This window comes from Myotis yumanensis, unplaced genomic scaffold, assembly GCF_028538775.1.
Source record: "Myotis yumanensis isolate MYYU_CA2020_CCGP unplaced genomic scaffold, mMyoYum1.0.hap1 SCAF_10, whole genome shotgun sequence".
Lineage (NCBI taxonomy): Eukaryota > Metazoa > Chordata > Mammalia > Chiroptera > Vespertilionidae > Myotis > Myotis yumanensis.
Window position 1 is genome coordinate 69,698,436 of NW_027223761.1, and position 16,003 is coordinate 69,714,438.

At 37.5% G+C, this 16,003-nt stretch overlaps 1 protein-coding gene across 3 annotated transcripts in view; it reads left to right on the top strand.

Annotated features, from left to right (window-relative positions):
• Window positions 1-16,003, top strand: part of ARHGAP20 (Rho GTPase activating protein 20) — a 94,960-nt gene that overhangs the window by 36,844 nt on the left and 42,113 nt on the right. For all 3 annotated transcript variants that reach the window (XM_070425953.1, XM_070425952.1, XM_070425954.1), the window contains exon 3: window positions 15,346-15,510. In XM_070425953.1, coding sequence (XP_070282054.1) covers window positions 15,346-15,510 — 165 coding nt within the window. The remainder of the gene's footprint in view (window positions 1-15,345; window positions 15,511-16,003) is intronic.

Genomic DNA, 16,003 nt, shown 5'->3' on the forward strand with positions numbered 1-16,003 from the left:
AGTGATTAATCACAAAAACAGTATGTAATTATATATGTGTTTTCCGATGGTCTTAGGCGACCCCTGTGAAAGGGTCGTTCGATCCCCAGAGGGTCGTGACCCACAGGTTGAGAACTGCTGACTTAGGGGGAAGCCGGGAGCTCTTCTGTCCAAAATCTGTCACAAATTCAAGGCAAAATGTGGCTGCCATGGGCTTGAGGAGAGACAAGAATATGAGAAGACCCTACCTCAGGTTCACATACTTCTGCCAAAAATTGAGACAGACCAGGAAGACTAAAAATCTCATGTGTCCCCATGAAGAGCCTAATGCTGAATAACAAGCAGTAAGAGTCTACTTCTAGGGCAAGAGGAGGCGCCGGTGAAAGACACCCATCTCTCCCTATAGGCATTCAGGAACTGCTAAAAGCTGAAAGAGGAGCATGGACAGTATTTCAGGCCTCACCCTACGCACTAGGCAACAGTTGTTCATCACTAGAAGAATCTAAAGTCTGTACACTGAGGTTAAAGATAGCAACAACAAAACCCAAACAACTCAATGACTTATTAAATTGCCTCAGCCTCTCATGCTAATGGCATAACAGAAGAAGATGCAGACCCACTTCCATGAGTAAATACTATCTACCTCAGTTTCTATTGTTCTTCTATAACAGTGTCCAGTAATCAATCAAAAGCTTCATAACACATTAAATAGCAAGGAAAAACCCACTGCTGAAAGATAAAACAGCCAACCAGATTGAGAAATGAAACAGATACCAAGGGCATTAAAACAACTATGATTAATATATAAAGACTGTAGTGGAAATGATTGACCGCATTCATGGACAGATGGAAAATTTTATCAGAGAGATGGAAACTGAAAAGGAATCAAATGCGCTATCAAAGATGAAGAATTCTTTCAACAGATTTATCCTCAGCCTTGGCCAGCTGAAGAAATAATCACTAAACCTAAAGATGGACTAACAGAACTTTTCCAAAGTGAAGCACAAAGGAAAATGATGTGAAGCCTCCAGGAGCTGCAGAACAATATCAAACATAAATGAAGCAGAACAAATATTTGAATACATAATGGCCAAGAATTTTACAAAATTAATGAAGAAGCTCAGAAACTCTCAAGCTGAATAAATAAAACCTAGATCCTCTTACGGTGATGGGGGAGGGAGAACTTCCAGTCCGGAGGGGCACCGGAACTCTCAATTCCGTGCTGTCCCTTGACTTGCATACACCACTGAGGATCTCTCCCTAGTTTTTACAATGTCAGCACACTGGCAATTTACGACTCTGACCCAAGTATTGATATGGGAATCTTCCCTTAGTGCCAGCATCACAGCCAGGAAAAACTAAGCAAAACACAGAACTGCCTTTCTCAATGTGTGTTCAGCGTAAATGAAAAACTTCTCTCTGTCAGATGTTCAGGTGAGGAGGAGGAAGTTTCTTTGTCAGTTTTCATGGTACATAGTAAAAGCTCTGGAAATAGGAGGTAAAGAAACCTCTTCAATCCAGTGTTTCCTTCAGGGTCCTTTTTCTTGGTATTATGTATTATGTCTTTACAGAATGTAAACCATAGAAGGGATAGGATTTTGTTTTTCTTGTTCATCTCAGAACTGTGCCTGACAATTGTTAATTTATTCAACAAATATCTGTGACAACTTTCATGCGGTGTACATTCTAGTGGGAGGATGTGGATAGCTAATCACAAATTAGAGTATTGGTAGTAAGTAGTGTCTGGTATTAAAAAACTAAAGTGAGGCAAGAGAGAGAATGACTACATGGGATAGCTGGACATCTATTAACGTCTCAGAGAAGAGACTCAGACAGATGCTGGGCTTTCAGGGAAATAGAGACAATGACATGCCATGAGAAAATGTCACTTATAAATTAGGCCTTGTTCTTTTCTCCCTTTCTCCTGGCCATCTCAATGCCAGCCCCCAAGGAACTCCACTCTTTGATAAGGTACCAGATCAAAGAGTAGGTACTCCCACCCACTTTAGACACCTGCCTCTTCCCATGTCACTAAACCTTACAACATTTGCCACCTTCAGAGAAGACCCATGACTAGGTCTATAAGGGGCTTTATAAGACCATAACAAAATAGACATTCATCATCATCATCATTAATTCAGCAAATATTTGACACCACTAGGAATACAGCAGTGAACAAGGAAGACTTACGCCCTTATTGTCATGAAGGGCAGGGACCCTGACTTTGTTCTGGTAATATTTTGGACACATTAAACTATGGTTCTAGAAAACAGGAAGGCTGGTGCCCCCACCCCCTGCCATCACCATCACACCCTCCTTTTGTTTCTTCTCTTTCCAAAGGCTTTCCACTTAGTTTTCTGGTTATTGAGAGGAGCGTAGAATCTAGGCAGCTCAAATGTAGTCACTTAGACTCTTTTTGTGGAATACTAACATTCCTTTTAAGATATCCAGAGTTGAGTCAGTGGAGAAGCCTTTTCTGAAGAATAAGAAGAGTGAAACTTTTATTGCTATTCAGTTGTAGTCTGTTTCAAGATTTGTCCTTAAATCTTCTTCAGACCCCTAAATTTAGAAACCTCTAGAATGTATTTCCAATATAATTTAATTTGGAATGATAGAAACGGTAGAGCACTTTCCCACTACCCTCTCTTTCGGGCAAGGCCTCTATGACAGGGAATTTTGCTCTATCACTTGTACCGAATGGTCACAGAAAGCGTGTTATAGCCACACTAACATTTTCACAGCCTGGAAATAAACTTGGCCACATGTGTGTTTGCTCAGCTCCACCAACACAGATGCAAGACATGCTTTCTGCTTGGTTAAGGTAATGATGTCATTTTAGCTATGTGAAAAATGACTTCAAATGTGGTTTGGTTTTGGTTTAGCTGTCAATTTTTATTGTGTCTAGCTTTTAGTTTGTGGGTTTCACGCTTTAACATGCACCAGCAGTTATTTATAAGTATTCCACTTATTACTGACATCTTTAAAACTTTGAATAAAACAGAAAGTAGGACATTTGTTCCTTAGTATTGATTTATGATCATTGTGATCAATCTCTTATAATTTGAACTTGAGAAAAAAATTGAGAATGACGAAAGGATTTTTAATGACTGTTCCCCATGACTGGTATTCAGCTGGTGAGCATTTTAATGCTTCTTATTTTTCTTTAGTTCAATTGGATTTCAGCCCAGCAAACATTTGTTCAGTATTTTATAAGGAACAAAACTGAAAGGTCTGCCCTTGCATCAGGGGTTAGACTTCTAAAACCACGCAGGGCATCTTCACACGTGCGTTGGTACATGTGCACAGAACCAAGTCTTTGGGAGGGTAAGTCTGAAAGTCTGTTAATTTTGGAAAATTAGATGATTGGCTTAGGTTAGTTCTAATAGCTTTTAGTTTTTTCTCACTTTTTGGAATGCTTTGATCATTGAAAAAAGCCCTGCCACTTTGAACTAAATTGTGTGAAGTCAATTGTTCATCTTTCTGGAATTCTCCTCCATTCCTCTTTTATTTTTATTTAGGGGCAATGATGGAAAAAAGTTCCAGAAATAGAGTGGCCTGGGTGGAAAGGTGGACTGCAGTCATGGTGTTAGGTAGACAACAGATGCAACTAATCAAATGGGTCTGCCTCCCCTGAAGAGAGTTATTGTCTTTACCTGTGGTCACTGGTAAAGAAAGGAACCATCCATCCAGAGAGGGGAGGACCACTCTTTCCCATACCTATCCTACCTGGCTAAACAGCATTAGTACCAACGCAGGTTCATAGCAAAGTGGCTCTGGGGTTTGGTTTTGGTTTCTGAGTGGTAAACTGATTTCTCCACTCTACTTTTGTAGGTGGAGAAGAAACCAAGGACACTTTCGTTTGCTTACCTATTTATTCTGAAACATTTGAGCCCTCTGTGTAAGTGATAGTTCTAGAAACAGGGGATCAGAAATAAGACATGGATCGTACCTTACTACACAGTGTAAATAGGAGCGTATCATTGATGTGGGAATATTCCCACCAGGGGTGACAGCTCTGGGTGAGAAGGATTAATATTGGAGAACAGATCATTTCTTTTAGAGTAGTAAATATAAAAATATTTCTCTTCATCTTTAAAAATGTTTAGCATAACATTTGTTGTCGGTATACTAGTATATTGTATATGTTCAATGTAAAGCTTTTATTTTAAGGCTTGGGTTTACTTTTGTTTGAAATTGGAAAGTATATTATCTTTTAATGCTTTAAAGGGTTAATTAGATTTCCCAGCATAGACTTGCATAAAACACCTGAGATATACTATGTCAGCCCTCTCTAGAACAAACTACATGATCTTTTTAATATATTGTTTTTATTCTATCTACAGTGAGTGGTTTTTAGTACAGTAAAACAACCAGATTATCTGGAAAGCTCAGTTGCTTGAATTTTGGGATACTTTTATGAAAAATAGACAAATGAGAGTATTTCATTGCAGGCTAACAGCTGAGCTTTGCTTATTTAAAAAAGCATTTCATGTTATGGTGTGGGACTTATGAGCCTATTCCTTTTGCTGGAATCATAATGACTGGTGTCCCTAACAACTGCAGAGGCCTAGTCAAGGCCTCAGTCATCTGTATGTGTGTGTCAGAGTGTGGTAGGCAGGAAGGTTGTTCAGTCCCAGAGGCTGAAACAAAAAGCATCCTCGGCTTGGTGGTAGTTATTTAAGATTTTCATGTACAAGGTGATTTTAAAGCATCTTCTTGAAAACTGAAATAGACTAGCTGTCAAAGAAAGTGTTCTGAGTCTTTTCCCTATAACATACTAACTGATTCTTGACTTCAACACCAATTTTGTGAAAAGCTGCTAGTGTTTGATAAAAGCTGCTGCTGCTGAGCACAAGAAAGCATGCTTTGCATTCTCAGACAGAAAGCACTTTCTTAGCACTGTGGGGGACAGTGTCCTGGAATATATGAAAATATCTGCTCTAATTATGAGATAACTTTTATGCTCTATTCAGAGTAGTTGTCTCATCTGTTATAGTGAGAGAATAGTCTTCGCACTTTGTAATAGTTGTAGCAGATCATGGCCAAGACCATTTTATTAGCAATTTCTTGGATTTAGAAACTTCTTTTGTGTGTTTCCAGTTTTATTTGGCATTTTTTTAACAATCTTTTTCAAAACTGAATATGGTTTTGGAAAAGTTAAATGATGACTCTGCAGAATCATCAATTACCTAAAATTTGATGTAAACCAAATTGGAATCATCCATAATAATAAAAGCGTAATATGCAAATCAACCGAATGGCCGAACAGCAGAACAACCGTCTGGACGACCTTCCAGATGACCTTCTGGACAAAGCCGGGATTGCGAGGGCCGGCCAAGGTAGCCGGGGCTGTGAGGGCCTACTCTTGCACAAATTTCGTGCATCAGGCCTCTAGTTTCTTCATAAATTTCCACCAGAATTGTTCTTCTCAGGGTCACTGATGCCCGCCTTAATTTTAGGTCCAATGGTCAAATCATCTTCCTTGACCTTTCTAGGACACCCTAATCCCTCCCTTCTTCCATGGGCTTCTTGGTTCTGTTTATTGACACCAAGCTCATTCTACTTTGCTAGTTTCTCCTTCTTTCCCAACTTCTAAATGTTGGTGTGTCCTAGGACTCAGTATTTGAACTTGTTCTCCATCTATACTAACTCCCTAAATGAGCTAATCTCTTTCATAGCTTTAAAATCTCTATTTTGATATCTGATAAGTAATTCAAACTTATTATATACAAAACCAACTAGTAATGCCAAAAAAAAGTCTGCCATCAAATCCTATTAGATTCTACCTTTGAAATATATCTAGTATAGAACTATTTCTTACCACCTCCATCACTACCAATCCACCGTTATTTCTCTCCTAACTTATTACTTTTCAAGAAGCATCTAATGGCTTTTACTTAAGGAATTTAGCCAACTGATTACTGTGATTTTATTTTAAAACTTCTTTAAGTAAGTGTTTATTGCATCCTTCCTCTTTACTACCCTCTATGCTACTTACCTAATAGATCCTATCACTTTTCTGCCACACCATCTCCTCTTCATATCTCATTCAGAATAAAAGTGAATGTGGTTTGCATATCCTTGGCCACTTTGTTGGCTGCAGTATCCCCAGAGCTTTAATGCAGTGTAGGTGATCATTAATATGTAAGTGACTGAGCAAATTATTAGTAAATATTGAATATGCTTTGGGATTTAAAAAGTTAAACATCATGAAATAGTTCACCATCTCAATATAGAATAACAACACATTGGATTTAAAAGTTTCTTTATTATTCAACTTTCTATTTAGCATTCACTAAAAATTTATTTCTCCTTTATTTCCCAAATGATTTACTTTGAAATAAATTTGTCATAGCAAAATGTGCTCAAAAATTTATTTCAAAACCTCTAATGCATATTTTCTTTGTTAAATTTGTTTTTAATTGATTTCAGACAGAGGAAGGGAGAGGGAGAGAGGGATAGAAACATCAATGATGAGAGAGAATCATTAATCAGCTGCCTCCTGCATGCCCCTAATGGGGATTGAATTGCAACCCCGGAATGTGCCCTGACTGGGAATTGAACTATGACCTCCTGGTTCATGGGTTTATGCTCAACTACTGAGCAACACCGGCTGAGCAAGTATTTTCTTTCAGAGACTTTCACCAGCTAATTGCTTTGATTTCTTTAAAATGTCTTAAAGGAAGAATTATATAAGCATACAAATTCTTTGGTTGATCTCTTCCCACCCACCCATACTCCTCCACCTTCCCTCTGAGGTTCCAGTCTGTTCCATGCGTCTTTGTATCTGGATCTACTTTGTTCATCAGTTTATTTTGTTCACTAGATTCCACATATGAGTGAGATCATGTCATACTTGTCATTCTCTGACTAGCTTATTTCACTTAGCATATCCAGAAATTATAGTTAGAACTACCTTTAATAGGTATGATCCAGAAGTTGTAGCTAGAACTACCTTTAATCAGGTATGACCCAGAAATTGTAGCTAGAACTACCTTTAATCAGGTATGACCCTTGTGTTTCCTTTAGTGTACCATTATATAATTATTACCTGAACCAATCTACTCAAATTACTGAAGTGCCCAGTCAGCCTATTGTTGACTTGGTTCTTTATTGAATAAACATATTCAGACAAATGTATTACCATATCACATTGTAATCACTACACATATAAATTTTCTTGAGTAGCATAAGTATGTTTGGCAATCTTATTTGATTCAAGAAGATGACTCAAACCAATTTACTTAATTGATAATTAAGATGTCCAGTATTTTAAAGTCCACACAGGTGACTAAATTGAAGTTCTCAAAGTCAATAGTCATAAGATCATGTTCTCTCCTTTCTTATAATGTCCTGTCAAGTGCTTTTTATTAAGTGAATTCCTAATAGCTATTGTTGAGAAACTTATATGTCAAGGCTGTTAAAAAGGTATATAGTTTACTCCCTTCCTTGGAAACAATATCTCTGTGTATGGATCTTGGTCTGTTAGTGTAGCTATTTATTAGTGTCCTCTATCCTTCACACTCTCCTTCCATATTGCTATTCTGTCTTTGCTTATTTAATGGTTTGTTTTCCTTGCTCTTTAAATATTAGCATCATAGATATAAGATTGTTGTTCTCATTATGTCACATATACTGCCTATTCCAATCAGCATTTTGGTTATAATTTAAAGGTTCTCCTTTGTATTTTTCTTGCTTTAAGGCCCTGCTTATTTTATTTGTCCAGTCATTCATTCATATAACTGATAAGCCCTTAGTCTAGCTTAGTTCATTTTGATCCTGGTATTAACATTATCACTAGGCTCTATTCTATAATAGCAAGTTAGAATTTGGACTGTATAATATGAGCTACATGATGCATCATTTAATCATTGATGCTAATTTGGAAGTGGAAATAATAGTACATATTGCATACAACCACATCATGTTATAATTTCTATGTAGAGTTTTCTTTGATTATTTGAATGTGATTTTATTTAGATGATGGCTATAGAAATGTAATAGTACATTTTCACCCCATCAGTAAGACAGATAATTGCTTTAGACTAGAGTTCCTTAAAATGTGCTTTGAATATTGAGATGTTTCAGATACAAATATCTAATGGACAAATTTTTATTGCTGAATAAGATAGAATTTTGATGTTGACAGTGTGTGTTTTTTAGCTTCATGTCAGTAGTCATCTCTTTTTGTTCTAAATTACTTCTGAAGTAATTTCTTCTCTAAGACTCACTAGGGTTACCTTTATACAGGTAATATAGAGTTCTAACCTGACATATCATCATAACCAGGTAGGGTAAGGCACAAGCTAGATCTTGAATGCTAGATTAATGAGTTGAGCTTACTCTTTGCCAGTGGTTCTCAACCTTCTGGACCTTTAAATACAGTTCCTTGTGTTGTGACCCAACCAAAAAATTATTTTCATTGCTACTTTATAACTGTAATGGTGCTACTGTTATGAATCGTAATGTAAATATCTGATATGCAGAATGGTCTTAGGCGACCCCTGTGAAAGGGTCATTCGACTGCCAAAGGGGTCGCGACCCACAGGTTGAGAACCTCTGCTTTAGACAGTGCATATGCCATGATCATTGATAATATGCATCAGAACAATTAATTTGAAAGAAGTGAGAAGTGAGTAGCATAGATTGAACAAGAGAGAGCAAGGAAGTAAAGAGTCCAGCTAGGAGTTCATTGCAAACTATAGTAGAGATTATGAGGATCTTCAGGAGATTTTATTTTGTAGTTAAATACCCTGTAAACATCAGATGTGATTTTATGTAGAGACTGAAAGAACGAAGAGTCAAGCTGGTGTGAATGTAACATGGTCCAGCCACTGTAGAAAACAATTCGGTGGTTCCTCAATAGTTTAAACATAAAATTACCATATGATCCACTCCTGGGTATATACTAAAAAGAAACAACAACAAACAAAATCCGTACATGAATTTTTAGAGCAGCACTATTTACAATGGCCATAAGATGTAAACAATCCAAATGCCCATCAGCTTATAAATGTATGAACAAATGTGCTATATCTATGCAATGGAGTATTATTTATCAACAAAAAGGAATGAAGTGCTGATACATTCTATGGTGTGGGTGAACCTGAAAACATTATGCTAAGTGAAAGAAACCAGGCACAAGAGGCCGTATGAACTATCCGGAGTGGGCAAATCCATAGACATAATGAAATTTGTAGTTGCCAGGTATTGGATACAGTAGGCAATGGGGGTGACTGCATAATAGATACAGATTTTCCTATGGGGATTGTTAAAATATTGGGAACTAGATAGTGGTGATGATTATACAACATTATGAATATGCTAAATGCTATTGCATTATACATTTTTAAATGGCAAGTTTTATGTGTATTTTACCATAATATTTTTAAAACTCAAAATTAGGACTTGTATGCATGCATATAAGCCAAACCAATGGACACGGACAACAGGGGGATGAGAGCATGAGTGGGGGGGGGGGGGGCGGTTGGGCGTTAATGGGGGGATAAGGACACATTTGTAATACCTTAACCAATAAAGAAATTTAAAAAAAATTAAACTAGGTCTAAACAATGTAACTCTATATGCATTTATGCATAACCCATGGACATAGACAATAGTGTGGTGAAGGCCTGGGAAGGATAGGGCCAGGGTGGAGGGAGGCAATGGGAAAAGAAAGGAGACATCTCTAATGCTTTCAACAATAAAGTTTAAAAAGTAACCCTTTCAGTTGGCACTGCCATCTTCCAGTAATTTGTCAAAATTACCAACAAAAAGGGAAAGAGTAGAGGCTCCCGCTATATATTCTCTAGGCCTTTTAGAAAACGTGCAGTTGTTCTTTTGGCCACATACATGTGCATCTACAAGAAAAGTGATCATGTAGACATCAAGGGAACAGGCGCTGCTCAAAAGGAATGCCCCACAAATGTTCCCATGGCCAAACTGGAGGAGCCTACATAACCCAGCATGTGGTGGGCGTTGTTGTAAACAAACAAGTTAAGGGCAAGATTCTTGCCAAGAGAATTAAAGTACATGTTGAGCATATTAAGCACTCTAAGAACCAAGATAGCTACCTGAAAGTGTGAAGGAAAATGATCAGCAAAAGAAGGAAGCCAAAGAGAAACCTGGGTTTAATTGAAGCGCCCACCAACTCCACCCAGAGAAGCGCACTTTGTGAGAACCAGTGCAAAGGAGCCTGAGCTGCTGGAACCCGTTCCCTATGAATTCATGGCGTGATACGTGTTAAAAAAATAAAAGACCTCTGCACTGTTGTTTTTTTTAAGTAATATTAGGGCAAGAATCACAGACTTAAATGCTTTCAAGTCCCTGAGAGGTGCGGTAAACAAAGGAAAGAATTGGCAAGAAAGGGAATGTGGTGAATCAGACATTTGAAATCAAAACCTCTGTGTGAGCTCCATAAAATATGACTGTGGACTGTAGTTTTCAATCTCTGCTACAAATTGAACTAAGCAGCAATGACAGGTGATATCAAATAAATAGATAATATTGAAACTAGAATCAAAATTCCACAAGAGGAGAGGGTAAATCTAAGTTATTTACCCCATATCGTCACCATTGAGCACGAAGTCTAGCCAACACATACATATATATATATCTATCTGATAGGTAGATAAATAGATAGATAGATAGATAGATAGATAGATAGATACACACTCAGGAAACATTTGTTGGATGAAAAACAAATAAGTAAATTTTAAAAGGTTAGGTAATAATTCTGTATTATTTTTCTTAGTCAATTCTATCTTCACTGCAACCTCCACAATTGATCAATTTGCAAATTTTATCTATGTTTTAATATCTCTCAAATATGTTTTTTCTGTGTCTTCTCTCCTCTTCTCACTGCCAACTCAGTTCCATGACATTTCTTGCCTAAGATTACTGCAATAAATTCCTAAAGGTCTTCCTTCCTCTAAGCTTGCCTTCCTCTTTTCTTCAGAGTATTACAAAACACCGTGCTTTCCCATACAAACTGAATGTGTTAGGAAAAACATCCATCTGCTGCTGCCCTTCCCCAGGCCCTGCCACTCAGCCTTCAGCTTCCGACAGTAACCGAAGCACACCACACATATTTGTCCACTTAGACTGCTCTCAGCCTTCCTTGATCTGTCCATCCTTTAAGACTCAGCTTCCTTCAAGAATTTTCCCTAGCCAGTCTAGTCTCAGATAGGGGCTCCTTGTTTTGCTCTTCTCTGTGGCCCTAGTACTCTGCATGTCTTTTATCACTTGCTTCACTGGTTTATCACTGTGCTTACTTGTCTGATCCCCGTATCACATTGCTAATTCCTTGAGACTAAGGACCACATGGCAGACACCCAGCAAAGGAATCCCTTGATCACTATTACAAATAATTAATTGCATGGTGATCATACATTCAATATATGTTTAGTGAGAATATTTAAGAGCTTCAAGGTAGGACATAAGAAGCAAAGATTCAACTGAGCCCAAGCTGAGTGGCTCAGTTGGTTGGAGCATCATCCCATACAACTAAAGGTTGCAAGTTCAATTCCTGGTCAGGGCACATACCTAGGTTGTGGGTTCTTTGGTCCCCAGTCAAGGCGCTTGCAGGAAGCAACTGATCAATGTTTCTCTCTCACATCGATGTTTTTCTCTCCCTTCTTCCCTCTCTAAAATCAATAAAAACATATCCTCAGGTGAAGTTTTGTGTGTTTTTTTAAAAAGGATTCAACTGAGAAAATTTTCATGGAAGAGATGGCATTTGGAGTGAGCAGGTCTTATCTACTTGTCATCAAAATCATTCATTGATTTCCGTGTGTAAACATAGACATTTCCAAGAAGCATTCTATTCTATAGTTTCTTTTGTGATTTAAGATGAAGCAACACCGCCTCTAAAACTGTATCTAAACATGGACTTGCTTTTAGGATAATCCTGAATAAAAACTATGAAGAGATATTACTGTGGGCGAATTTTATGAGAACTATTATCTAGTTTTAATTTAAAATGATCAAGGCCCTAAGACACCCTTATGCCTTTCAGAAATAGCTTCACAAAACTATTTTAAAATGTAATGTTAACACATAAGAAGCCCACAGGTTAATTCTTAGACTGCTTGTATTTGTTAGCTCATTTTAGTGCTCTGTTCATTATAACTTGTAAATCCTAGTCAGGCTATACTGAGAAGCTAAATAGAAGGTTATACTCTTACCCTCCTCCCCATTTCCATACCCTAAGTCACTAAAATAAACACATCTACATTGCACTCAGAATAGAAACAAACACATCAGAGTCACATCATTGAGAAATACATTTGTAAGTAGCAAACACTGATTAAGATTGTAGTTTTAAAAAGCACAAAGGTTATTTGTGTTTTTGTTTTCTCCTACAAAAGAATGTTTTTCTTTTTAAATTATGTGGGTACTGACATGTTTATTTTTACTCAAGTAAATTCTACTGCATGAGTGGTGAGGCATTTTAAACCAATGCTTAGGTTTCTTAAGTTGTGAGGTATCTCTTATCATTTTTATGTGTAGCTCTTTAAAATGTATGTTAATGAATCCACACTGAAAGAGAAAAATATTTTAAACTCATAGAGGATTCTCCACCACCACCACCAATACCACCAAATCTACTTATTTGAAAGTATTATTATGAGATGGAAAATGAGTTAGTATATATAAAAATTCTTTAGAAGTGCTTTAAAATGTAAACCATTTAAAAATAGCCTAATTAACCTTTGATCTATGCTAACCCCATGCCAAAAAAAAAATAATAATTTTACTAATTGCTCCAGATTCACCATTATCTACAAGCATTTAAATGCCTTGGGTACCCATGGCCCATACAGGCTGCCTGTTTGTTTAATTGAAGTGTTACTCAGTCACAGCCACACCTATACAGTTAGGTATTGTCAGTGGCTGATTTTGTGTTACAATAGCAGTTCAAATTGACAACAGAGACCATATGACCCGTGAAGCCTAAAATATTTACTATCAGACCCTTTGAGTAATTATTTGAGGATCCCTGGTTTCAACTGTACTGCTAGCTAATGCTTTGTCATTATAATAAAAAAGCAGTTACTTATTGAACACCTAAAATTAAAATGCAAAAGATGATTTTTCCCCTGTCAGGCAATTCAAAACTAAAGCTATGTAAAATGCTATGTTGGCCATTCCTTCATCTATTCATTATTTGTTAGCCTTGTTCTTACTCAGTTTGCACAAGAACAAGTGAAATTTCATTCCTATTTTCTATAAATTTGAAATCACTACATGATAAAAGATACCATTGTGCCTCCTCCTGCTCCCCCACACCAAAAGAATTTGAAATAGAAAGGATTTTTCTCTGTGATGGTGAATATGGGCCTTTTCTCTATGCTTAGTTCCCATCCATACTATTAAACATAGACATTCCCTTTCCCTTTTTTTTAATTGATTGATTTACTTGCCTTGTTATTCACTTATACATCTCTTTAAGTTATACATAGCATGTACTTAACTAGTCATTAATGAGCATAATGGAATTTACATATTAGGAGAGGTGGCTATAACTCAAAAAACAAAGGGAATGACGGAACAACTCTGAGAAGTTCGATTTATCTGAAATAGAAATGTATGCTTCTTATACTTTAATGCACAGTTGTAAAATTTTAGAATGTTAGAACAAGAATGTGTTATGCAGTCAAAAGTAGTTCTCAAACTTCAACGAGCATTAGGATCATCTAAATGGCTTGTTAAAATACAGAATGATGAGCCAACCCTCCAGAGTTTCTGATTCAGGAAGTCTGAGGTGGGCCAGAGAATTTACATTTTTAAAATGTTGATGCTGATGCTACTTGGGGGAGACCTCACTTCACGAGCACCTATGTCACAGGAAAGGATGGCTGACCAGGCATTCCCTCGGAGAGTTATCAGGACAGCGTATGGTCCTCAGCCTTTTAGCATACCCAGGGGAGGTCAGACACTGTGGCCATACTGTTCAAACCCAGAAACAGAACTAAGCCAGCCTTACTAAGCCCCATTTACTGTGGCTGATTGTGAACCAGGTACTTGGGATGGCGGACATGGCCTCTTACACCCTATACTTTGATGGAGAGCCTGACAAATTCTATGATTCCATTTATATGAAATTCCAAAAGAGGTAAAACTAACCTTCAGTGGTGGGAAGGGGAAATCACAATAGTGGTGGCCTTGAGGGTGATAGCATAAGGATTGACTTTTGTAAGGAATTTGAGGGATTTGGGGGCTGATCAAGGAAAAGGATATGCCCATTGGACAGGTTGCATGAGAAAGGAAGTCCCTCACAGCATGAGACTATCTAGAGGTTTGTGGCCAAAGGGCCACCATCTGGAAGGGGAAGATGGAAGGGAGTCCCTGAGGTGGTGGAGATTGAAGTGGGGTCTCTGGAGATCACACGTCTAGATGAAGTTGCTCAGTAGCAAGTTCTGGAGCCTCTAGGTCACAGAGCTCCAAAGGGTGGTAGTGATGTGGCAGCTTATAACCACAAGGCTTTCTCTCATCAATGGATAGTAAATGTTGGGCATAGTTTTGTGGAGAATGCAAAGCAGGCAAGCTATAAATGGCTAAAAATCGGTTTGTTTGGGCTGGTTTTAAAAATAATTGGGTGTATGAAAATTTGAGTATGGTTCCAGCAGACTTTTTAGCTAATGGGTTTCAGTCTGCAGTGAAGAAATAAACAACTTAGGAACCAGTACATAGATGCCATCTTCAGCTAATCTATATAATAACTGAGAAGGGAGAAGAGGAAATTGTTTGGAGAACTAATAACGTTCTCCATCTTGATGAGGGTTTAGATTATACAGGTGAATACATTTATCCAAACTCAGTGAATATACGCCTGAGACTTGCGCATTCATTATACATACATTTTGTTCAAGGTTTCATGTACATTTTACTTTATTTTTATTTTAATAAAATTTATTGAGTTAACATTGGTTAATAATATAATATAGTTTTTTCATTACAAATATTCAACTCTAGTTAATGATATGTATGCTGAAGTATTTAAAGAGAAATGTACTGCTGTATGCAGTTTACACTGAAATGCCAAAAATAAAATGGATTAATGAGTAGACAGAAGGACAGATAGTTGGGTTGGATAGTTATGTTAAAGCAAGCATAGAATGTAATTTGGGGTATACCTGTGTTTATTATAAAACTTCAACTTTGCTTTATGTTTGAAACATTGCACAATGAAATGTTAAAGACTACTGTGTGGAGATAGACTGGGAGACCAGTTGGGAAACTATGCCATCGCATTAAAAAATGTATAGAATTTGTATTTCTTGGCCAACTGTAAGCTATAATTTGATAGACAGTCATTCCTATGTGCGATCATTTGACTAAGGTCTGTGGTGTTCGCTGTTGCAGGGAAAGTCCTTCTGCCAACATGGACACGGGTGCATTTCTGTCATCATCTATGTGCTCCAATAGGACTCTGCTAATTGATAGCCGAGTAGAACTCAAACGAGGCCTGCAAAGGCAAGAGCGGCATCTTTTCCTGTTCAGTGATCTGTTTATTGTGGCCAAAAGCAAGTGAGTATACCCTACACTCTCCCAGTTATCATTATAAAATTGCACTTCCACCAAAAAAGAAACCTTTCTGGTCAGAGCTCACTGTAAGAATGTCTGGGTTCCATAACGGTAGCTAATATCTGAAGGGAGTTTCATGTTTGCTTTGTTTTTGCAAAATAACATTTCAACTGTTTATTCACTCAGCAAGTGTTCATTTAAGTCCCCCTCTCTGCATAAACATGGAAGACACCATGAAAAATATTATGGGAATGGTCCCTGCTTTTTTGGCACATTCATTCTAATGGTTGTGGGAGGGCAGTAGTTATAGATTGTGGTTAGTGCTATGAATAAAATAGGGTGCTACATGAAGTAAAAATGGGATACATGTTAGGTAGGTGTACTCAGGGTGGAGGGAATCATTGACGGATGAGAAGAAACAGCCATTCAGATATTAGGAGGATGAGCAGTCTAGGAAGAAGGAATGCCAGGTACAGAGGTCAGGGGGAAGCTTGGG